Source organism: Vipera berus, assembly GCF_964194415.1.
Source record: "Vipera berus genome assembly, chromosome: 1".
NCBI classification, from domain to species: Eukaryota; Metazoa; Chordata; class Lepidosauria; order Squamata; family Viperidae; genus Vipera; species Vipera berus.
The window spans coordinates 173291835-173316987 of NC_138202.1; the positions used below are offsets into that span (position 1 = coordinate 173291835).

The 25153-nt window shown below is 39.3% G+C and overlaps 1 protein-coding gene across 1 annotated transcript in view; it reads right to left on the reverse strand.

The window, feature by feature from the left end:
- Positions 1–774: 774 nt before the first annotated feature.
- STK17B (serine/threonine kinase 17b) overlaps positions 775–25153 on the reverse strand; it is a 30318-nt gene continuing 5939 nt past the window's right edge. The window contains exons 3-8 of the mRNA XM_081337272.1: positions 14375–14587; positions 10087–10231; positions 9175–9301; positions 6457–6505; positions 4340–4519; positions 775–3554 (exon numbers count right to left, since the gene is read on the reverse strand). Of these exons, the coding sequence (XP_081193398.1) occupies positions 3269–3554; positions 4340–4519; positions 6457–6505; positions 9175–9301; positions 10087–10231; positions 14375–14587 (1000 nt within the window). The 3' untranslated portion in view covers positions 775–3268. The remainder of the gene's footprint in view (positions 3555–4339; positions 4520–6456; positions 6506–9174; positions 9302–10086; positions 10232–14374; positions 14588–25153) is intronic.

The window sequence follows — 25153 nt, forward strand, 5'->3', positions numbered from 1 at the left end:
GTTACAACAGTTCAGAAAGGGCCTACCAGCCTTTGTAAAACACTGTACCTCCCCCCCCCCGCCGCCCCCATATCAATGCCCAGCAATCATGTAATTGCCATTTGCTATCTTTGCCAGCTTCTCCAGAAATCAATGAAGAAGCTGGCAGGGAAGATTGCAAGCTAAAGGATTTTCCCTCTTCTTCATCTCTCTCTGTGCGTGTGTGTGTGTGCGCGCGCGCATGTGCGATTGCACCCAGTTCAAGAGCTTCCAATCCCTCCATGCAAGAAAGGGAATTCCTGTGCTGCGCTGGAGAAATGAAGCAACCAAGCTAATGCACGAGCTTCCTGCTATGCACAGTGGGGAGCTGTCTGCCCTCTTTTAGCAAGCAGCTCTTTTGCTCTGTCTGCCTAACAACCCACACAGTTGCTTAACAACCACATCTGGGAGAGCCAGGATTGCAGTCGTTGAGCAAAATGGCCACTCAGGTATCTCCCTTAATGACCATTTTGCTCAACAACTGAGATTCTGAACGCAATTTTAGTCATAAGTGAAGTACTACCTACACTCTGAACAACTTGTTTGCATCATTTGCTTTTCATTTTATTCCATTATAATCACCTAGTTAATTTACCAGACATTCATGAACAATGACTCCATCACCTCTGTGCAATTAAATCAGTTAAAATGAAGTTTCACTATATCTAGAGCAGGGGTAGGCAACCTTGGCTCTTTTATGACTACTGGACTTCAACTCCCAGAATTCCTGAGCTGGCTGACTCAGGAATTCTGGGAGTTGAAGTCCACGAGTCATAAAAGAGCCAAGGTTGCCTACCCTGGACCTAGAGCATCTGATATAAAATATTAATCTTTGGCCATTAGTTCAGTAAGCAAGTTGATATTTAATCAATTGTCATGAGTATAAAAAAGCTCCATGTTTGGATAATTTATTTTTGGACAGTGATGCCACCCAGCAGAAAAGTTAACTGGATTACATCATAAATCTAAAATATCGTTTGAACTATAGCTTTAATCCAAATAACATTTTTTGGGGAGGGGGGGAGGGGAATAATTCAGATTATGAGGCCTTCCAGATTAAGTTTTTGGCCTATATTCATAAAATTTGTGAGAATCAAGATTTAACCCTTTCCTACTTTAAATTATTCTTTTTTCTTTTATTATTCTTTTTTATTTAATTATTCTTTTTAACATTTATTTTTCATCTAATTCAGAAATAACCCTTTTAAAATTCATTCTCTCTGTGCCAGTAACCACTTATAAAGTCTCAATGATATTGACCACAAAACAAAGAATTCAGAGAGCAATTATAATTCCAATAAAATTATATACAAATGTATCTATTAACTAGGAAACTTACAAAATTAGATATATTCAAAATTTAGAACTGTCAGATTCAAGTGATATCCCAAATTTACATATATATATATATATATATACACAAATGTTTATAAAATCTCAAAAGTTCTGTCAACTGGAAGTGAAACTGATATATTCAAAATATTAAAAAAGATTTAAGACTGGAAGGAAAGGGTGAGAAATGTAAACTTAAAAAAAAACCACAACAGAAATATTTATTGTATCATATACTTTTTTATAAAGTGCTATAATAACCATTATTGTGGCATGCTCTTTCTCTTATCTTTCCTTCTTACTAAAATATATTAATTATTATGATCCTTTTTTTAAGACTTCCTAAACGTACCAATGCTAAAAATTAAATTAGATTAATATATCTATGGGTAGGAAAACCCATGCGTTGCATGTTGGCTTTTAACTGAAAATCAGAAAAAAAATATGGCTTTCAGTATTGAAATTTTGTACTAATTTTAGACTGTGGTCTTGAAATTGCACCGTTTTTTGCCTTTCTGCATCATCCCTTTTGGATGCAGTTCATCTTGTTAGTTGTGAGATGAGGCTAGTAAACCAAGAGCAAACCATAATCTAATTCCCTAACATGGCACATTTCAGGACTGGGCATTAATGTACGTCTGAATTAATTAGATATTTAATGTCATAAAGACTGATTCTTTTTTCTCTATTTTTCTTTGCTTTATTTATACTAATGAATATTAATGAAATATTCATATTGCCATTACATTATTTCAGTCAGCAATTTTTCTGCACCACTTCCTTGGAAGTAAAATCCATGAACAAATTGGGATTTACTTCTCTGTTCACAGATTGTGCTATCACTAGTGTCTTTGTTAGACAAGATAAACAGCTTCAATTTACGTAGCACAGAAATAATTATATTTTTAATTTGGAAGAAGATAATTTAATACCATTACCTAACCCTGCACATTTTTCTGGAAGATCTCATTTTCAAATTTAAACCTCACAATATTTGATTTGTTGAATTCATAATAATACATAGGTTTATCATCTCCAAATAGCACAATATTGGGCATGGACAAAACATTACTTCCTAAAGGAAAAAATGCAGGGTTGACTGTTGTTGGGGGTTTTTTTGGCACCAGAAGTATATTTCAATCTCTTCCACCTTATTTACATAAACAAGAAATGGAAGATTTCAAAACTAAGTATGCATTCAATTCAATCCAAAAATTATCTCTGTAAAAAAAAAAGAATGTGAACACCAAGTTATGTTCCACATGAGAACTGATCCACAAATGAAAACTCTCTGAGGCCCCTTCTGAGTAAACATGTAAAAAACCCACAAAAAACAGGTGGCTAATCAGGAAGCACTTCAGTCCCAGTGACTAGTCCAACTAAAAAACTTAGGCTTGAAAAAAGGCTTGCTGGAGTATACTATATACCGTTACCAATTTGACTTTTTCAACAATGACGGCATGGGACTGTACTTCTAGGAATGAACAAAAGGATTCATTCCTTCTCTCTGCCAAGTTCATGTAGTTTCAATTACAATACAAATCGGTTATGTATTATCACATCACTCTTTGGCTTAGAACTTGGCTCTACTGCTAACTTTAAAAATACTCTTCTGGCCTACTTTATCAATGATTAGACCAAAATGCCATTGTTTTGAATGTAGAAAGTGCAAATATACCCAGTTACCTGTTTGCCTCCAAAAACGACCCACTTCAGGTGCCAAGACTCCAGCCTCTCAGGGGTCATGCCCATTGCCAGCAACGGGAGCACAAAGAAGGGCCCAAACAAGATCAGCTGAAAGTGCATTTCCAGAATAACAACAATGCAGTCGTGGCCAAGCTATCATCTCAAACCAGATGCCACCAGATTAATTTAGAATCATAAATACAATTCAAGATAACCTGCAGGAGTGCATTTGTTAACATACAAAGTCTGTTGCAAGTTCTTGAGAATATTGCAAAGAATCATCAAACCGGAATCGTTTGGAGACTGTGCTGCTATCTTCTGGAATATTCTCTTTATCTTCTTGCTCAATGCATGCTCCATTGGACATCGACCTGTTATTAATTCTCTCTTCTATGCCCTTATTCATATTATCAAATGCTGGAGAAGAACCAGGGTTTTCCTCAGGGCTATACCACAATAAGAATTCTCCTTGTCTAAGCCAAGAGTGGGACAGACAAGCCTCTGCTGTTGGTCTCTCTCTACAAAGTAAAAGAAGAGATGTGTAGATTTAATATATGGAACTTAAGTTACAATTTAGCCACAAAAATGGATAGTTCACTACCATTTAGTACTGCCACAGACTATCAAATAGAACTATCTGTCCACTAGATTTGACAGGCTACAAAAGGGAAAGAAAGAGGGTTTATTCTATCCTCCTCCATAACAAATTCAAAACCTTCTAGCACATTCTTCAGAGAGCTTGGTAATCCTAAACAAAAGTTAGCTACCCTAAATCAGGGGTCCCCAACCCCCAGACCGTGGATTGGCACCGGGCTGCGGCATGCCAGAAACTGGGCCGCGCAGACAAGCAAAACCCCATCCCCGGAATGCAGGCAAGTACAGGAAACCATGCTCCGTCCGGTCCGTGGAAAAACTTCTCCCCACGGAACTGGTCCCTGGTGCCCAAAAGGTTGGGGACCTCTGCCCTAAATCAACTCTTTTATCCTACGTTTCAGGAACTTATCAGCCAGGAACAAATACTGATAAAGGTGAAGAAAAAAAATCATGTACTAATGTAGTGTTTGAGTCAACAAGGGGGATGTCAACAAGATTGACCAGTTATTGCTACCTCTGCAATGCCCCCTATTTCAAACATTTCCCTACCTGAGTGATAAACAAGTAGAAATAAGAAGCCCATGATGGAACCAAAGCCCTTTTGCCCATTATGAATCAAAATACTGTCCTTATACTGCCTTTCTTTCTAATAGTATATTAATGCAAAACTGTTTTCTCTATCCCTCTAGATCCTCCCATATAAACTTACTCAGGATTTTTAACAAGGAGTTTTTGGATGAAATCTCTGGCCAATAATGAAACGGAAGCAAATGTTTCTTCTGAATAATCCACATTGACTTGAGAAACGTTGAGGTATGTTTCCTGTTTATCTGCTCCCATAAATGGAGATTCATGTATAAGCAACATGTATGAGATTACACCTACACTCCTGAAATTAGAGAAGGTATACTTTTTTCATGGATGTTACAAATGAAAATATTTCTTTCAGATAAGTAACTGATGCTAAAATATTTTTTTATTGCTTTTTCATTTACTTGTCAGAGAAAGTCATTCCAAGTATACTAAAGTTTTCATATACTTGGATTACAGATCTGATAAAATAAATTCCTGAAATATTTAGTGTTTTGCTTGTATTTTCCCCACAGGGGATCAGGCACCAGGATATTTGTCGCATCAGAGTCTTATAACAAATATAAATTGATTATATAAGAAACAAAAGCCTTTTCATAAAGACTTTACAAATCCTGGCAAGCGTGTCCCATGCTAAGGACACAATCTAATTCTGCAATAAGCCAAAGGGAAGTTACCTGCTTGATATTCAATCCAAAAAGTAATTGTTACAGTGAATAGAAGCAAGTCCCATACACAATTCCATTGTACTTGTATACATACTGTGAATTACACACAAGACTTCCAGATATCAAATTAGTGAAGACATGAACAGAGTTTGAGGGCTCAAGGTCTCCAATTCAAGCACATTCTTCATGAACAAGACTTAAGAAGATGTTCTGCTAGAGTTCTAAAATCAGCAAAAGGTGATTTATTTGAAGTGGGATTGGGTTATTGGAGTGGGAATGAGAGGAGGATTGCTTCTGAAAATAAGCAACTGTTTTTCTCATCTATATCCAAACTCATCAAACCCAGTTTTCTATAGGGGCTAAGGGCACCAGACCAGAAACCATGAGACCATGAGTTCTAGTCTCTCCTTGGGCCAGTTTGGCAACCTTAAGCCAGTTAGGTATGTCGTTACCTTCTTCAACTCTATGAAGAAGGTAACGACAAAACACTTTGGGAAATCTTGTAAAAAAAAATATATCTGTTGGAACTAGTCCAGGCAGTTGCCAGGAGTCAACACTGATTCAAAGACACAAACATAATCCAAAATCACACCACCAAAATTTAGTCATTTTGCAGCCAAATTTCAGTGTCACACTCTTGGGATAAAGGGCAATACAAACGAGGACATGAAAGGTTGCATGTGAATTACTACATGCCTACTCCTGATTTATCACTTTCAACATGTGTGTCAAAACATACAGATTAGAATGTATATGCATTTTATAGATTCACAAACTGTAAGTCTATCAGGGAGCTGAAGGAAGGGAAGAGCACTGAGTTAAGGATTTGGGCTAGAATGATTTACACCAGGGGTTCCCAACCCCTGGCCTGTTTGAAACCGGACTGTGGGTGAGATGGGCAAGCGCGCACAAAGCTCCACTCGCGTGAACAGAGGGTGCTTGCGCTCACATGTGAAGCTCCACTTGTGCAAACGGAGCATGTGAGCACAAGTGCCCGCTGCTCACACAAATGGAGCTGTGCACACATGCATGCACCTGCCACTCACATGTTCCTCCCCCGCACCAGGCCAGGCCGCTAAGCTGGAAAGATGGTTTCTACAGTAAAGTTGTTTCACCTGAAATTCATATTACACTGAACAGAGAATTTTAAGTATAAGACAGTATGATGGTATTTCTGATCATTGAGGGAAAGTCAGAAAAGCAAAGACAACCACCACCAGTTTGATACAGAACAGTAACTTATTTACTAAATTGTAATTGACATACTCATAGATGACAGCTCTCATTTAAATTAATCACCAACAGGTGTTTGCTTAAATATACTGAACCAAAAGAACATGGAAATCTCTGTTTTATGCTGTTTACACTTTAGAATAAGAAGTCACAGGAAACAACTGTCTGCCCCAAATTCACTTTTTAGCTCAGTAAGATATACAGTAATTTGATCCCAAAGGCCATAAGTGTTCAGAAAGGATTTTAAAAGACTAATGAGAAAATTGATAAGCTTTTAAGATGAAACTATACAATCAAGGTAAAGTTGCTTTAATCTTATAAGAAATTACCTTACCATATGTCTGTTGCTGTAGTAATGGGATCATAATTTAAGACTTCTGGTGCTAGAAGGAAAAGGTGCTATTAAATACAGTATTAAAATAATTTTATCGTATGTTCAAGATAATTGCTAATCCGCCACACTATTTTACAATACAGAGAGATATTATTTATCTACCAGCATGACTGTATAAACTAACCCTTTATTCCATACAAGTAATCCCTGAGTTATGAGTGTTCACTTAACGCTTGTTCAAAGTTACGTGATGAGCACCTCCTAGTGCTTACGAGCAAGTCCTGAAGTTACGAATGTTGCAGCAGCACAGCAGTCATTCACCCTTACGAGCAACCGCAGTGGCTCAGCAACATTCACCCTGGTTATTTCCTCCCTCCCCATCCCCACCCCGGGTCTCCCTAGGCACCAGGCCTTTAATACTCACTCTACAAAGATCAAGATCCTTTGCTTTTTTGGCTGCTCCAGGCCTTCGGTGCGTTCACAGAGAATGGAGACCTAAAGTAACGCAAGATCTCATGGTACTTTAGGCCTCTGTTCTCTGCAACAGAAAAAGGAACCGAAGCTGGGGGATGCTTCCACATGCCTCCAGAGACTGGATCAGGGCTCCAGAGGCCTTTTCCAGGCCAGTGCCACCCAGATCTGAGGCCAGGGAATGCTTCCGCACTCCACCCCCACCCCCCGCGGCCCGATCTTGGCTGCAGAAGCCTTTTCCAGGCCGCTGCGGCCCGGTTCTAAGGCTGGGGGATGCCTCCGTGTGCCCCCCTTGCAGCCTGATCCGGACTCCGGAGACCTTTCTTAGGCCTGATTGGGCCATGAGTGGGGCTGCAGAAGCATTCGCCGGCATGAAATCCAGGCTGCAGCGGCCTGGAAAAGGCCTCCAGAGCCCCGATTGGGCTGCAGAGGTATGCAGAAGCATTTCCCGGCCTGAAATCCGGGTGGCAGCAGCCTGGAAAAGGTCTCTGGAGCCCGGATTGGGCTGTGGGGGGGCACGGAAGCATCCCCCAGCCTCAGATCCGGGCGGCAGCAGGAACCACAGCAGAGAGGAGACGGATCTTTTCCAGGTGAGTCCGGCGTGGCAGGAAGGGAGAGGGAAGCAAGCGGTATCTTAGAGGGTGGGGAGGCCTTGGGGGCCTGTTCCATCACTAGGCCCTCCATGGCCTTCCCCACCCTGAGATACCTCATGTCCACTTAACGAGCTGCGTGTTTTAACAAGCAAGAGAGTGATCTCATTCGAGGTATAAGATTCATTCTACGAGTTTTCGAGTTACGTGTGGAATGGTTAGGCTCCACTACACTCATAACTCAAGGACTACCTTTACTGGCTTCATTCACCCAATACAGTAAGCCATGTTCTTGTTTAGCTTAGTATAAACTTATCCACTTTATTTAGTATGCCATGTAAGCCTAGAAATCTTTCAATATTCTTACTCTTATCAACTCTTCCAATTTTTCCCATTGATTTCCAGGAATGTTGCCTTAACTAATTTGATTTCATTTGTGCAAATCAGAAATGAATCTTTTCCCCCCCTAGAATGCACCTATTCAGTCCTCATGACATACAGAGCTACAGATCAGGGATCCCCAACCCCAGGCCACAGCCCATTACATAGTCAAGCTGCAAGTGCATCTGTGTGCATGATGGCCCACCACTCATGTGACCCAGTTCCCCTCTTCCTCCCAACTGGGCTGCCAAGCCACAAAGGTTGGGGACCACTGCTATAGGTGATGATCAATACCTTGAACTGCACTTGGAAGTCTAGTGGCAACCAATGCTGTTAGCAGTGGTGACACATCAGCATGCTAACAAACTCCTATTACTACTTGCACCATTATATTTTCAACCAGTTGTAGTTTCCAGATGATCGTCAAGGGCAGCACCACATAAATTGCATTGCAATAACTCAGTTGTGAGGTAACTAGGACATATGCACTGTCTGAAGGACCTCTTTCAGCTACTGGGAAGTGCCCAGTAATACCACTAAATGTGTATTTTGCCAGAAAACCCTCCTCCACTCAATGAACCTTCTGTGATAAATTATGTTATCATTTCGCACAGAGAAAGGGGGAAAAAGTATTCATTTCTTAATACAATATACCTGTTACAGGAAGATTATTTTCTTTATAATTGTTTGTATATACCCTGAAATTGTGATACTATAGAGCTTTGTATTTTATTTATACACCATTTCTATATGCAACTCTTTTTTTAATTTGCAAAGAGACCATATCACCCTACTTCAAGTGACTGAAGACTGTTCACAATACAACAGGGAAATCATCCAACAAACACATCGTAATTGATTACAGAAGTAAACCAGGTCCACTACAGTCATAATTTTAGAATTTAGAATTAGAATTAGAATTTATTAAATTTATATGCCGCAGTTCTCCCTAAGGACTCAGGGCAGCTCACAATAATAAAAAGTTAAAAAACATAAAATACAAAATTTAAAAAAGAATTTTATGGTTGTATTTTTATTATGGGACATTCATCTTCCATTAAAAATGGTTATGCATCTATAGGGTCACAATTTCTCCATCTTATTTTGAAGCTATACTTTTCCCATCTGGGAAAAAAAGCATGTTTTATGGTCACTTGAAGAACATCTAAGGAAGAAAGTTTGTTTCAGTCTTGAGAGCAAAGGAACTGATATTCTTCTCTAAATCTGGCTAGTGCAATGTCAGGGAAAATGCTTTCAAATAATATGTGCAAATTACCTTGATATTCAGGCGTTCCAACAATTTCTCGTAATTCACCAAAATTTCCAATCTTCCGAGACAAACCAAAGTCAACTATTTTTATATCACCGAGGGGACATACACTACTCAATAATATATTCTGGGGCTACAATAAACAAACAAACAGTTTTGATATTTTGCTATTAATCTCATTATCAGTATAAATTCTAAAGTTATAAAATTTCAAGTAGCTACATGACTCTTTCAAAAGCAGCCTGGGGCTTTTCTAGTTAGAATTACTGCCAACTAAAAAGAAAAGCAAATGATAAAATGAAAAATCAGTTTTTAGACAAAATCAAAGAGAAGGGAAACAAATGGAAACTAAAATATTGGGTAGAAAGTTGCAAGTATGCAAGTATTTTAAAAAATAAGCATTTTGAATTTTTATCCTTTTGCAATCTTAACAATTCTTCAACATAATTATTTGGCTTGTTGTACATCTAATGATGTATATCTAAAGTTTTATTAAAGATTATGAAAAATCCTATTAAATAAACATTCAATGTATTTTAGAGTCTAGCTTACTCTGAAATATTTCCCACTATGTCAGGGGTAGGCAACCTTGGCTCTTTTAAGACTCATGGACTTCAACTCCCAGAATTCCTGAGCCAGCGATGCTGGCTCAGGAATTCTGGGAGTTGAAGTCCACTCGTCGTAAAAGAGCCAAGGTTGCCTACCTCTGCACTATGTAATAGCATATTATCCATAATCTGCATTGCCTAACAGTTTTAATCTTAAACATGTAAGGATTTGAACCTTAATCGGTAACAACTGAAATTCTGAAGATACAGGTGGAATAAAATTTATTTATCTCCTTCTCTATGAATCTCGTTTTCATAGAGTTATTACAATTTTTAAAAGAGTATCAATGAAGTTTACTATGCACATTACCTTTAAATCTAGATGCACAATATTGTTTTGATGCAAGTGGCAAACACCTTCGAGTATTTGTCGTATAAGCCTAATGATAGCAATTTCCTCTATAGTTTCTTCTAGGTCAGGGAGACATAGATTAAAGATTTCTCCTCCAGCTGCACTGAAAAAATTATATGTGAACACATGTAATTGTCAGCATCTTACTGTCAAAACAGAACATGGAAAGCAGTTGTTGGCTTATAATTTCAGTTTCTTAAACATGCTTATTTAAAATGATATTGGTGAGGATAAAAGCAAATCATTTTTCTTTTATACCTTTAGAAGAACCAGTCTTTTCAAAGATAAAATTGCAGTGAAGAAATTATATGGCAAAATGCACAACTGAATGCAAGCTGCACAACTATGAGCTCAAAGAAATGGCATCACTTTCTGTAATGTTGGTAAATACCAGAAAAACAACAACAAAAACAGATTTTAATGGATACTGAAGTCTCAACATAGCCTGTTTCTGAAGGAAAAGGAAAGAAATATTTTATTTCTAAAATTTGGCAGTTGCTTTCCTAGTCAAGTAAGTAACAAAGAACAATGCTCCAGAACACATGATGCTGAACATTTAGCTTGTTTTGTTTTCTTTAAACTTTCTAGGAATACTCTTAACTCTCTAAAAAAGTATTAAAACATTTTATTCTGAACCACTTTTCACTTAAAAATCTGAAAGCAAACAAAAAATACTTTGACTGTTGTAAATTGTTAATTCACCACAACCTCTCACGAAATGCAAAAAATGTAGCCTTATATTTTCTGGAGTACATTTTGATTTGGCACTCTGGTCACATACCTTCCCTGAAGCGATCATGTTTATTTATATTTAATACACACATAATTTAAGAAAGAAGATGAAAACAAAATGTTTGCCAGAACCACAGCCACACATCAATGAATTTTCTTCCATTTTATTCTAAGGTTCCTGTGCACGCACCCAAATAATTTTTGCACACGTGCAAAATACTTTTCAGTTTTTCAACTAACTGCATGTCCTTGCATTGGAATATGTGATGCAATAAACCTGTAAAAGAGTGTTGTTCCATATACCAATCCCTCCCATATAGTTTTTGCATCATTTGTGCCCAAGGAAAACTTGACCAAATATACACTTTTGCTTCAAAAGAGTAGCAGATAAAGTTAATTTTGTTAATATCACATCATGAATTTATTTCTATTTATCTCCCAGTTTTCTCCCATGAAATAAGACTGGTTATAAAGGGATCACCCTTCATCTTATCAGCATTACAACCATGAGAGTTGGTTGGATTCAGTGAAAGTTACTGTTATGGACAATATATATATTTGTGTATGTCTATCTGCATCCTGCTAAAAAGTTTCACTCGCCAACTATATATTTATTTCAGCAAATATGACACATTAACAGAACTAGAAAGATGGAAATGAGATTAGTGTGGATATGGCCTATAATGACAATATTGAAAGATAAACTGTACAAAAGGGAAATTGTTACACTGCCTAACTTCACACTAGAAAGAATGGCTATTTAGCACTGAACAAAATAACTGAACTGTATCAACCAGAAAGATGGCACAAAAAGCCCATGTTGAGGAAAAATTACAGGATACATAAAGGATGACTCCAAAAAAGAAAGAACATCATCATCATATTCAACAACATAAAGAAAAAACTGCATAAAGCATTAACCTGAAAGATGAACCACAAAAATTAAGCAGATAAAAGCATACATATAGGCAAAAATCCCATGTGCTACCCACTTTCCCTACCATATTAATCTAAAATGGTTAACTCCAACTGAAACCAATCTGATCTTCCCCTTTCAATAAATGTGCACATATACACCACTTGTATGTGTCTGTGTGTGTGCATGGGCACAAGCATATACATTTACCCCCTCAAAACGGGAGGTAAGATCTGAGACAAGAACAATGGAAGTACTGATTAAAATAAACTGCTTGTAAAATAAAGTATCCCATTCATAAGCAGATCCCTCTCTCTGAATATATCAATCATTCTTTCCACCACATCCCAACCAATCTGACTGTAGAGACACACAAGATAAAATGCACATTCTCCTCTCTTCTTTCAAAAGAAAAAAAAACAGGATAAAAATAGAGAACAGCAAATTCACTGTGAAGCATAGATGAAATGAACAAAAGTGGATTAGACAAGGGGAAAGGAAAGGGTAAATGCTGGTGTTCCAAAAACAGGATTAAATTGGCCATATAACGAACCTCTCACTGATATTTAGCAAAATCTTCAAAAGGATCCAAGATTTCCCGGAATGACGGTTGTAATCATCCATACCTCCAACCATTCTGGGTTTTAAACAGTTGCTTCTAGTCTTATCAGAGACTGTAAGCATCCTCTCAGATTTATAAGTAATTAGTCTGAAAAGCAGATTTTATGAGCTAAGTTCCTGTTTGCACCATCTGTTACCTGAGGACATAATTCCCTTACTAGGAGGCAGTACCAAATGCCAGTGAGAGAAGTTAGCAGCAGCAGCTTGGTGAGCCAAACAGGTTATATATGTCAACTGCAAATTGTTTTTTTAAAGTCAAAATAAATAGCAGCACAACAACACAGTCATCTCATGGGAGTTCCTTAATGATACACCTACAGCCTACTATTTCTGTTAGGGTTGCAAGGAGGTTTGTTTAAGTCATTCTTGATTCCTGGTGACTGCTTCAACAAGTCTTTGGAGTAGCCTCTTCAGAAATGGTTTTTCCTTGCCTTCTGAGGATGACTGACCTAAGGCCACCATGCATGCCTGGCTGAGGAATGCTGGGAGATGAAGTCCACAAGTCATAAAAGAGCCAAGTGTGAAGACCCCCTGCACTACAGCAAACTTGCTCTCTGCAACCTAGTGTTGGGGATTGGGTTGGGGATGAGAGACTTGAAATTTTTCATTTGTGTAATTGAAACAATTTACTTCAAATATTCCTGATCACATAAATTTAATCCACTTGGTATTAAAGAGAAGTATACTATTTTCTTATAGCTGTCTCACTATCAGAAGGTCCCAAAAACTACAGCTGACTTGCTTGCTTGTTGGCTGTGTGATAGGGCTCCTGGACCAGCAGAGGGAGGATGGAAGCCTTGGAGTTTCCTATGGCTGCCCTCTATTGCAATGAGGAAAGATTCCCCAATGAACAAAGTGGGATTCCAGAAAGAACTAGGGTAGTTCCTAAAACTCTAGTGCATGGCTTCACCAAGGTCTTAGTTGCTATTTAGACTCTGCCTATGTGTACTTTGTGTGCATGTAGATCCGGGAGGGAGGGAGGGAGGGAGGGAGGGAGGGAGGGAGGGAGGGAAGGAAGGAAGGAAGGAAGGAAGGAAGGAAGGAAGGAAGGAAGGAAGGAGGCAGGAAGGAAAGAAGGAAGGAAGGAAGGAAGGAAGGAAGGAAGGAAGGAAGGAAGGAAGGAAGGAAGGAAGGAAGGAAGGAAGGAAGGAAATTTAGAGAGTGTCTATCTCCTTCATAAAGGGCCTCTGCAACACATTGTGCCCGTGAAATAGTGCTGCTTCGTAATTCGCAGGCTTTCAGGTGCAATGAAAATGGATATCATCTTTAAAGTTCAGCATGGTGTGGGCCAGATAACTTGTGGGATTGCATATTCTTAATGATTTCTGCTGTGAGTTCCCTTGGTGAAGCTATGTTATCTGATGGGTGCCAGTAAGCATGCCTTCTCTATCATGGGGACTACCTTATGGAATAGCTTCTGCTCTTTGACTGTAATAAACTTGACGACTTATGGAATAGCTCTCCTCCAGACACATGGATGGCCCTGGCCTTGCTTACCCTGAAGAAGGTCATAAAGATTTAGCTTTTCTCCTAGGCACTGGAATCAGAATGTTAATAGAGCTTTGATGTATGTAAATTTGCCAAATAAATAAATCTAGAACAGTGAAATAAGATTGGGGACCACATGTATAGTATTTGAAATTTTTTCCAACCACTTCAAACAGTTCTGTTCTGGGTCACATGAATAAGAAGGAAAAGGGAAGAGAGTTGAGACCAGAAGTGGCATTTCAAGCCACTGCCCAACTTCGAGAATGCACTGGGGGACTTTTTCCTGGATTTTTCCCTGAAGCTACTGCATGGAATCTGCCGTTGACTTTACCTGTTATGCAAAGTTTCATGACTGATCCCATTCTGTTTAGTTCTCCAAGAATTATCTTACAGACAAAGTCACAAGCCCTTTTATATAATTTCTTTCCACTATTTTATTCAGTTGAAAAGAAAAAGGGGTTAGAGAGTAGGGTTTGAATATATACTTACTATTCCAAAACTAAGATGATTTCACTTGTTGTTTCATAGACTTCATGGAGATTTACTACCCGGGGACTTGGTTTTGTTAGTTCGAGAACAGCAATTTCATGCAGAATGTCTGCTTTGCAGTCTTGGCCTCTTCTCCTCTTTTTCAGAAACTTAGCTGCATATTCCTGGCCTGTAGCTTTCGCAATACATTTTCTAACCACACCAAATTTTCCTCTAAAAAAACAGAAGAGAAGAAATAACTGTGAAGTATTGTATCTGACCAGCAGAAATCAGAAGGACAAAAACATTTTATAACAGTTCACCCTTTGTTCTTTAAAGATAGGTATGTGCCATGTTTTGCATTCATAACTTTATCTTCTGTAAAGATTTATTTTAGATCTGTGATACGTAGGGCCTTCCAAATAGTCTTGCAATCCAGTCCCAGCCTCCTGCATTCCTGTAATGGCTGAAACTGAATGGAGTTGGTATTCAACATCTGGAAGATCACAGGTCATTCATCCTTGATGTAAAGCCAAAACAGAGCTCTTTCAACAAAATGTTTAGCTGTGATCTACATCAGGGCTTTTCAACCAGTGGTACAGGTCCCACCTGTGGTACATTGGCACCTAGCAGGTGGTACGTGACCATCCTAGAAAAGTGGTAGAGGGGGAGGGGAATGAGCTGAACCAGTGGCAGCACCGCACAAGCCTGAGCGAGACGGCTGGAGCTGCAGGGCTGTCAGGGTTCAGTGGAAGCGCCAGGATCAGCAACAGGCTCCAGCTGGAGCTCGGCGTTGATCCTGGCGCTTCTGCTGAGCCCAGAAGAAGCACTGATCAGCTGGAATGTTGCAGCATCTCCAGGGTCTTGTGATTTACATTCAGATGCTTGGCAACTGATTCATATTTATGATGGTCACAGTGTCCCAGGGTCATGTGAAGTGACAAAAACTTGCTGCAACCACTCAGCAAATGGGGGGGAGAATAAAAACCAAACACCCACCCCACCCCACCCCCACTGCCAATCCTCAACAGAAATGCTCACAACAATGAAAACCTCGGACAGGAGGAAGAGTGCCGCCAGGCAGGCAGGCAGGTGTCCTGCTCGGCTGTGGCTTGGGGGGCACTTTTTCCAGTGCCATTCTAACTTCGAACTGTCACTAAGCGAACTGTTGTAAGTCGAGGACTACCTGTACTTCATCACTTTTTTCCTTTTTTTTTTTGGTCATCAAGTTTTTGATACCTTGCTAGGTGACTGGTGGTACTCAGATGTTGCCATATCCTAAAAGTGGTACAATGGGTGAAAAAGTTGAAAAGCCCTGATCTACATGGCAGCTCCTACCATAGGTTCAATTTACTACCTCTTTGCTTCTAATTCATCATTTTTCATATCTCAGTTCCAATCCTTTCCCTAATTTAGATCCTAGAAACAGACTACATATTGTAAAGAATGTGCTCAATTTAACTGATGTAAATGAGATATAAAGATTGTCACTTAGAACCCATAACTTCACTTTTATACAAAACTATTATCTTAAGGAGTTCACTATTATTAAAACAGATCTCAGTAATTCTTTAAGATTTTAACAATTAAAGCCATGTTTGTAATGACATTATTATTGAACATTAAAGTTATGCTAAAACATATTGAGCTTTATATTGTCAAGTATAAATGTAGTCATTGAGCAATTTATGCCTCTATGAAAATAATACTAAACCAAACCAATCAGATGTTTATTTCAGTCATAAACCAGAACAAAAACATGGAGGCTTTTTTTTTTAGATCTATGAGAAATAATCCTACCCCCACCCAAATTCATTTAGAACTTTTTCCCAATCTTTTAATATATAATTTGCTTAAATTCTCCTCAGGTTTTTAATCTGAAGGGGTCCTATATTCTTTCAAAACAAAACAAAAAAATCTCCAGACACAATTTGTGATAGCTCTGCAACAATAAACAGACATGACATTTGAACTGGGTATGAACAACGGAGTTTTAAAATGCTGATTATGTTCCCTCGAGCTGTTGTTGACTCTTAGCCAACCATCTATATAGATGTTCTCCATGACGACCTGTCTGTAACCTGGTTTTTTAGGTCTTCCAGTCATGCACCTATTGCCACTATAAGTGCTGCTGGTCATTCTCTTCTCTTTCTTTCCACCATTTCCAGAATTAGAAAGCTCTAATTCTAGAAAGCTTTCTTGAGCTGGGTCTTTGTATAAGGTATCCAAAGTGAGGTAATTCGAGCCTAATCATTTATGCCTCAAACAAGATCCTTGGGATGATTTATTTGATGATCCATTTCTTTGTTTTCTTGGCTGTCTATGTTTTTCTTAGGTTTTTTTTCTAATACCATTTTTCAAACGCATCAGTACTCTTTCTATCATGCATCTTCAAGATTCAATTTTGCTTCCATAGTGTCACAGGGAATGCAATTGCTTACACAATTCTGATCTTTGTAGACATAAACACATCACAGCATGTTCCAAAGCATTGTTCGCTAATCTGCATATACAGGCGAAACTCGAAAAATTAGAATATCGTGCAAAAGTTCATTTATTTCAGTAATGCAACTTAAAAGGGGAAACTAATATATGAGACAGACTCATTACATGCAAAGCAAGATAGTTCAAGCTGTGATTTGTCATAATTGTGATGATTATGGCTTACAGCTCATGAAAACCCCAAATCCACAATCTCAGTAAATTAGAATATTGTGAATATTTTCCGAGTTTCACCTGTATAATAAAGCATATTTCAAGATTGCTTGTTCCTTTGGTGTTGATGGTTGGTCCTAAACGGCAGAAGCTGTCCATTACTTTCATATCTTCATTGTTAGTTCTAAGGCTGGTTCTTCCACCTGTTATCATTAGTTTGGTAATTTCAATCCCATTTTTCATTGTGCACTTTGATTTTTATTACAGGAGTTTGAAGGTCCTTTGATTTTTTGCTATCAGGGTAGCCAAATCCTTGAGCAAATTATATACATTGGCCTTCCATTAGTAAGGTGAAACTTGGCCCAAAACAGTATACATCAATGATGATGGTTTTTTTGTTTTATCTTTCCTAATTTGTCAGAGTACAAAGGAGCTAAAATGACAGCTGCAGAATTCTTATGACCAGCTTGCCTGTACACATATTCTAAAAGCATTGGAAAGAACAGTTAAAATCAGGAAAGACTTGAGATAGAAGAAATGGTCAAAGACAAATCCCATCTTTGGTAGAGATTAAAGACCCCAAATAGTGCTACTGATAAGCATACCTTGACAGATAAAAAGTTAAAGCCAAATTAATGAACTGGGCAAGTTCAAACAATAGCTTTCCTGATAAAATATAAAAGTACATCTTAAAGTCTCTGAACAAAAAACATTTCTCAGTTGCTAGTGAAAAAAAAATCATGCCATTTTTTCCCTTACCATTCATTTCGCTGTGGAATAAAAAATGTATGCTGGTAAGCTTGTGTTTTTAGAAGAAAACCACATACTGTTTAAAAACCAAGTTGACCTTTCAGAAGTAAAGAAAAATGTGTTCCCTCAGCCAAGTTAAGAATGCCTGAAAACCAGCATTTTTATTTTAGCACATAAGTTTATAGGAATGCTCAGAAATATAATACTAAGATTAGACAGGAAACAGAATCAGGAAGTTAAAATTTTTGGAAGATAATTAAATGAAAAGTATATGCTATGGGCACCAAAATCTTTCTAGCTAACCCACCCATACTTTAAAATATTTTTAAACCCTTACTCCACCTATATTCATAAAGCTTAAGACAATAAAATACCACCAGAAAACACCTAAAATATTTAACTAAAACATTCTTGAAATTAACTTTTACCAGGTAAGATCTAAACTAAGAGAGTTGTGAATTAGCTTGGGAAAATGTCCACATTTCAAGCCCAGTTACTGAGACTATTCCTCCAAAAGCGATCACTAATTTTAAATTTAGGGCCTGACAAAGAGACATAATTTTAAAACATCACATGAATTGGACTAGAGGGTGGAATTGATAGAATTTGTAAAACTTGTATATGTAAAATATGGAAATCTTATAGCAGTGAAAAACAAACTTAAAATATATTACCTTAAAAAGAAGTCATTTTTTTCTCTGAAGTTTCTTCCTGATATATATATATATATCCTATGTCAATTATCCTATTTCAATTGGTGGAGCAGTGGGCTGGCTAATGCCTCCTTAAGTAACACCAGCTGCCTGCAATTAGTGCAGGTTCGAGTCCCACCAGGCTCAAGGTTGACTCAGCCTTCCATCCTTCCGAGGTAGGTAAAATGAGGACCCAGATTGTTGGGGGCAATTAAGCTGACTTTGTAATAATGCCGCTTGGGGGGGGGTGTGAAAGCCCTAATAAGCAGGCATATACATAGAATGAAGGCTATTGCTAAGCACGTTGATTTGTGCTTTAGATTGTAAGCCGCCCTGAGTCTTCGGAGAAGGGCGAGATATAAATGGGATTAAAAAAATGCTCTAATAAAATTATGCACAAGTTTGGAAACAACTTGCAATTTCATGTTTGTTTCTTCCAAAAAAAAAAAATTTCAACAGTTCTCATAGGACCCGATTATAAAACGATTAAAAGAAGAATTTTCCAAGTAAACACCCAAAAGAAACAAAAGATGCCTCATTCCGAGGTCAGCAACTGAATTGTGTACTGAAGTACAAACAGAATAGCTATCACAAAGAAACATAACTTTAAAATCTCACCTATTATTTCAAGGTGACTGATTTTCTACAAATGCAATGTGAGCCAACGAAATTCAGTAATGTAATAAAGCTTGAATCTTCTTTTAAGTCATTATTATTATTGCTTCGTTACACATTAAGTGAAATTAGCTCAGTCAATTTGCTGGCACTATTACAAAAAGAAGGAACTACTTCATTCTCCTGAAGACAACGAAACATAAGCTATGCGTTAGGGCTGTGCAATGCTTTTCATTTGATTAGGTAAAAGTGCTTTGAAGAACATGGAAGAAAGTACATGCATGCAACAAGTATGCATTCAACTTGGCATCAGTTCCTATACAATCTAAGACAGAAAAGAAGTTTTGATACATAAGCTAAGGCACTGAAGATCACACCTCCCAAAAAAATTATAAGTACGGTAAATTTCAGGAATTTTGCATGGAAGTTATAACCAGAAAGATTCCACATTTGTCGTCGTCATCATTCATCATCATCATCATAAGTTGGAAGGGACCTTGGAGGTCATCTAGTCCAACCCCCTGCTCAGGCAGAAAACCCTATACCATTTCAGGCAAATGGCTATCCAGTCTCCTCTTAAAAACTTCCAGTGTTGGAGCATTCACCACTTCTGGAGGCAGGTTGTTCCACTGGTTAATTGTTCTGTCAGGAAGTTTCTCCTTAGTTCTAGGTTGCCTCTCTCCTTGACTAGTTTCCATCCGTTGCTTCTTGTCCTGCTTTCAGGTGCTTTGGAAAATAGCTTGACTCCCTCTTCTTTGTGGCAGCCCCTGAGATATTGGAACACTGCTATCATGTCACCCCTCGCCCTTCTCTTCGTTAAACTACACATACCCAATTCCAGCAACCGTTCCCTATATGTTTTAGCCTCCAGTCCCCCAATCATCTTTGTTGCCCTTCTCTGTACCCTTTCTAGAGTCTCAACATCTTTTTTACATCGTGGTGACCAAAACTGGATGCAGTATTCCAGGTGTGGCCTTACCAAGGCATTGTAAAGTGGTATTAGTACTTCATGTGATCTTGATTCAATCCCTCTGTAAATGCAGCCTAGCACTGTGTTGGCTTTTTTGGCAGCTGCAGCACACTGATGGCTCATATTGAAGTGATTGTCTACTAGGACTCCAAGATCCCTCTCACAGTTACTACTATTGAGCAAGGTACCACCTATATCTGTGCATTTGATTTTTCATGCCTTAATGTAGAACCTTACTTTTTTCACCATTGAATTTCATTTTGTTAGATAGCGCCCAGTGTTCGAGTGTGTCCAGATCCTCCTGTATTTTAAGCCTATCTTCTGGAGTATTGGCTATTCCTGCCAGCTTGGTGTCGTCTGCAAATTTGATGAGTTCCCCATCTATCCCCTATCTAACCCACATTTTTCTATCTTATCAAGTAGTAGGTTGTGATCTACTTTATCAAATGCCTTACTGAAGTCCAAGTAAATTATATCTACAGCATTCCTCTGGTCCACTAATTTTGTCACTTGGTCAAAGAATGTAATAAGATTTGTCTGGCATGATCTGTTTTTGACAAACCCATGATGACTTTGTTTGCATCAAGGTGTTCGCTGATTTGTTGTTTGATTATCTTTTCCAGAATCATCCCAGGTATTGAGATCAGGCTGATAGGTCTGTAGTTTCTTGGATCTATTTTTTTCCCTTTTTTGAAGATGGGAACTACATCAGCTCTCTTCCAGTCCGGGCTGAAGGCGGCGCCGCGTCCCAGCGCCCATCGCCAGGGAGACCCGCCGCTGCCGCTCAGGTGCTTCCCGGCTCGGGGGAGCCGCGCTGCAGGAGATGCTCGAGAGGCTTCCTTTCGGGCGGGGAAGGGCCCGTTGCCTCCGAGGGGGGCCCAGGTGGGATCCTCTGAAAGGCCGTTTCCTTCATCTTCGCGTGGCCCTCTGCGGTCGTCTCGGCCTGCGAGTCCCCCCCCAGGTAAGCTGTCGGCACCGGGCGGCGACAGGTGCGTGCGGCTCAGGATGCGGCGTGGGCATCGGGGTGGTGTACATTTTGCCTTGTTCTGCGCATGCGCATGCACATTTTGCGGCTCCCACTTTTTTGTGTGTGTGACGGAACCGGTTCCGAGTGGCTCTTTTGCTGTTTCAGGTTGCTGACCCCTGTCCAAGACTCTAGTTTGGCTGTGTTCTATTGCTTGTGCTTCCAGAATGTTGAATTCCAATATTGCATGATCACTTCCCCCCAAGGTTCCTGTGGCCTCGACACTTTCTATCATTTCATCGCTGTTAGCGAGTATTAGATCCAATATGGCTAATCCCCTAGTTCCCTTCTCTACTTTTTGGGAGAGAAAGTTGTCTCCTAGGTTTGTCAGGAATCTGTTTGATCTTCCACTTGGTGCAGAGTTTGTCTCCCAGTTGATATCAGGGTAATTAAAGTCCCCCATTACTATTGTGATGTGCTTCCTACATACCTTACTACATACTCCTTACTGAAGGAGCAATCTTTTGACCTGGCAGTTCTTCTAGACTTACAGGTCCGGCCAGAAGAGGTAGAAGCTATGGCGATGAGGTTTTTCCCCCCAGACTCAGCTGGTGTGCCAGTTGCAACCTATCTAGAGGGACAGGATTCTGCTTACACTAGCTCAAGCACTCATTGTCTCCTGCTTAGATTACCTCAGTGTACTATGCATGGGGATGCCTCTGAACAACATCAGAAGTTGCAATTCTGACTGATGTTTATTAATGGGAGCATGTTATACCAGTGCTGAAGGCCCTGCACTGGTTATCAATAGACTTCCAGATCTAATTTAAAGTGTGGATGCCAATCTATATTTTAAGGCCCTACATTAGCAGCTACTCATCTGCAGGATCCCATTCTCCCATTGGAATCATTTCAACTACCCAGGAGAAACTAAATACCACAGACAGAACAGCACACACTCTGCTAGAAAGAGGTTCCCTGAAAATGGGTTCCAGCACAAGTCCGAAAGCTCGGAAAAATGCATCATTTTAGTGAGGAAAGGAGGGGCTTCAGGAGCCAATTGTCTACAAATAACAAGAAGCAGGAGGAAGAGGAGGTAGCAATGGGGCTTTTCAATCTTTTCACCCATTGTACCACTTTTAGGATATGGCAACATCCGAGTACCACCAGTCGCCTAGCAAGGTGTCAAAGACTTGATGACCAAAAAAAAGGGAAAAAAGTGATGAAGTACAGGTAGTCCTCGACTTACAACAGTTCGCTTAGTGACTGTTCAAAGTTACATTGGTACTGAAAAAAGTGCCCCCCCAAGCCACAGCCAAGCAAGACACCTGCCTGCCCGCCCAGTGGCGCTCTTCCTCCTGTCCGAGGTTTTCATTGCTGTGAGCATTTCTGTTGAGGATTGGCAGCGGGGGTGGGGTGGGGGTTTGGTTTTTATTCCCCCCTGCTGGGTGGTAGCAGCAGGTTTTGGTTACTTCACATGACCCTGGGACACTGTGACTGTCATAAATATGAATCAGTTGCCAAGCATCTGAATGTAAATCACAAGGCCCTGGAGATGCTGCAACAATTCCAGCTGATCGGTGCTTCTTCTGGGCTCAGCAGAAGTGCCAGGATCACCGCCGAGCTCCAGCTGGAGCCTGTCGCTGATCCTGGCGCTTCCGTTGAGCCCTGACAGCCCTGCAGCTCCAGCCGTCTCTCACTCCGGCTTGTGTGGTGCTGCTACCGGTTCAGCTCATTCCCCTCCCCCGCTACCACTTTTCTAGAATGGCTGTGTACCACCTGCCAGGTGCGAATGTACCACAGGTGGTACCCATACCACTGGTTGAAAAGCCCTAGACTAGAATGCTATCGTAGCAGGAGTCTACAAATTTGGACATAGTTTACTAGCTTAGTTCCGCAGTTTTCCTATCTGCCTACTTTCCTTTACAGTCTCCAAACAAAGCTTAGTGGCTATTATTTACTTATTAAATCTGTGGCTATATACACACATAATACATTTAGGGACAAAAAAAGAGTAGCTGCTGGAGAAGCTACGGTATATGAACCTTAATTATTTATAAACAAGTACCTTGCAATCTGTTTCTTGCACCGTTTTTCCCAAAATGTTTATACAGGTAGTCCTCAATTTACAACAGTTCACTTAGTGACTGAAATTACAAAGGCACTGAAAAAAAGTGACATGACCATTTTTCAGACTTATGACTGTTGCAGCATCCCCACAGTCACGTGATTTACATTTGGATGCTTGACAACTGACTCACCTTTATGACCGTTGCAGTGTCTCTGTGTTCTGGGATCACCTTTTACAATCTTCTGAGAAGCAAAGTCAATGGGGAAACCAGATTCACTTAAAAAACATGTTACTAATTTAACTGCAGTGATTCACTTAACAAATGTGCGCAGAAAAGTTGTAAACTGGGGCAAAACTCACTTAACAAATTTCTCACTTAACAACATAAATGTTGGGCTCAATTATGGTCATAAGTTGAGGACTACCTGTATATCTCAAATTTCTATTTACTATCACAATAACTATTCCTGTGAAACCTCAGTAGGAAGTGGAATTTTGATATGTGATCCAGAGCACAGAAGGCCACATCACTTTTAAGTGGATTTAAAGATTTCTTCATAGAAGCAATCAGCAAAACAAAAAGACTTGGCATATACACACAAAAAGCCAAATATAATTCAGTGCAGTATAAGAGGGAAATTAAGATAGGTATAAAGTCAACATATATTCTACACATTTATTGTAATAAAATTGTTAACTATTGACTCTAAAATCCAGTACATTCTAACTTTCTTGGCATTGATTATATCTCTTATAGCTAGACATTTTAAAGTTTCTCACCTAATGTTCAGGCACACTAACAACTTTTTCTTTGTTCAAAAGCTGTTCTGCAAATATTTTTATAGAATAACACACACACTCTATAATCCTGTCCCGCCTTAGCAACTTTCCCAGCTGGCTTCTGACAAGCAAAATCAATGGGGGACACCGGATTTAATTAATGACCGTGTGATTTATTTAACAACCATAGCAAAAATGTTGTAAAATCAAGTGCAACTCACTTAACAACCACCTCACTCAGCAACAGGACTTCCAGTCCCAATTGTGGTTCTAAGTCAAATTACCTCTTTCTTAAAATTTAAAAATTAAGCTATTAGTTAGGTTCTAACGTCACTGAGAACTATACAGTCTTTGAATTTATCATGACTATGGCTATTACTAATATGAAGAAATTCTCACAATAGAGAATGTTGAACATTCCTATGAGGAAGGAACTGTAGAGTTCTTGCAATATTGATTTCCTCTTCTCATTTCTCTTCTTGGTAACAGAATAGGCTGCCCAGAACATGATTTTTCTTTCATTAATTCTAGTTTTAAAATTATCTAGCAATTCTAACTGTTAGAAAAGCATATTAGTTTGAAAGTTCATAGGTGGCTCCACTAGCTATTTAATGTTCATGGCAACCTAGGAATAAAGGATAAGTTTCTTAGTTTATGACAAGCTCTGCGAACACTAGGAAGCTACAGATTTTTCCTTCTGCTTCCAAGAATCTTCCAAGACCAACATAAACTAAGATAGTGGTCTTTATCTTCTCTCCAAATCTTTAAGCATACTGAAGAAACAAGAAGGCCTGCTTTTCCTTCTCAGTATTGTGGGAAACACCTCACTCACTTCAAATTTCTCTATAATGTAAAGGTAAAGGTTCCACCGCACATGCGTGCTAGTCGTTTCCAACTCTAGGGGCCAGTGCTCATCTCCGTTTCAAAGCCGAAGAGCCAGCGCTTGTCCAAGGACGTCTCCGTGGTCATGTGGCCGGCATGACTAGATGCCAAAGGCACACGGAACGCTGTTACCTTCCCACCGTAGTGGTCCCTATTTTTCTACTTGCATTTTTGCGTGCTTTCGAACTGCTAGGTTGGCAGAAGCTGGGACAAGTAACAGGCGCTCACTCTGCTACGCGGCACTTGGGATTTGACCCGCCAAACTGCCGATCTTCTGATCGACAAGCTCAGCGTCCTAACCCACTGAGCCACCGCATCCCTCTCTATAATGTAGGCAAATGTAATTATTTTTAATCTGATCACAGAAAAAATGTTTATTTCTCATACCATATTTCATATATCAAAATGTTCCCCAAACTGC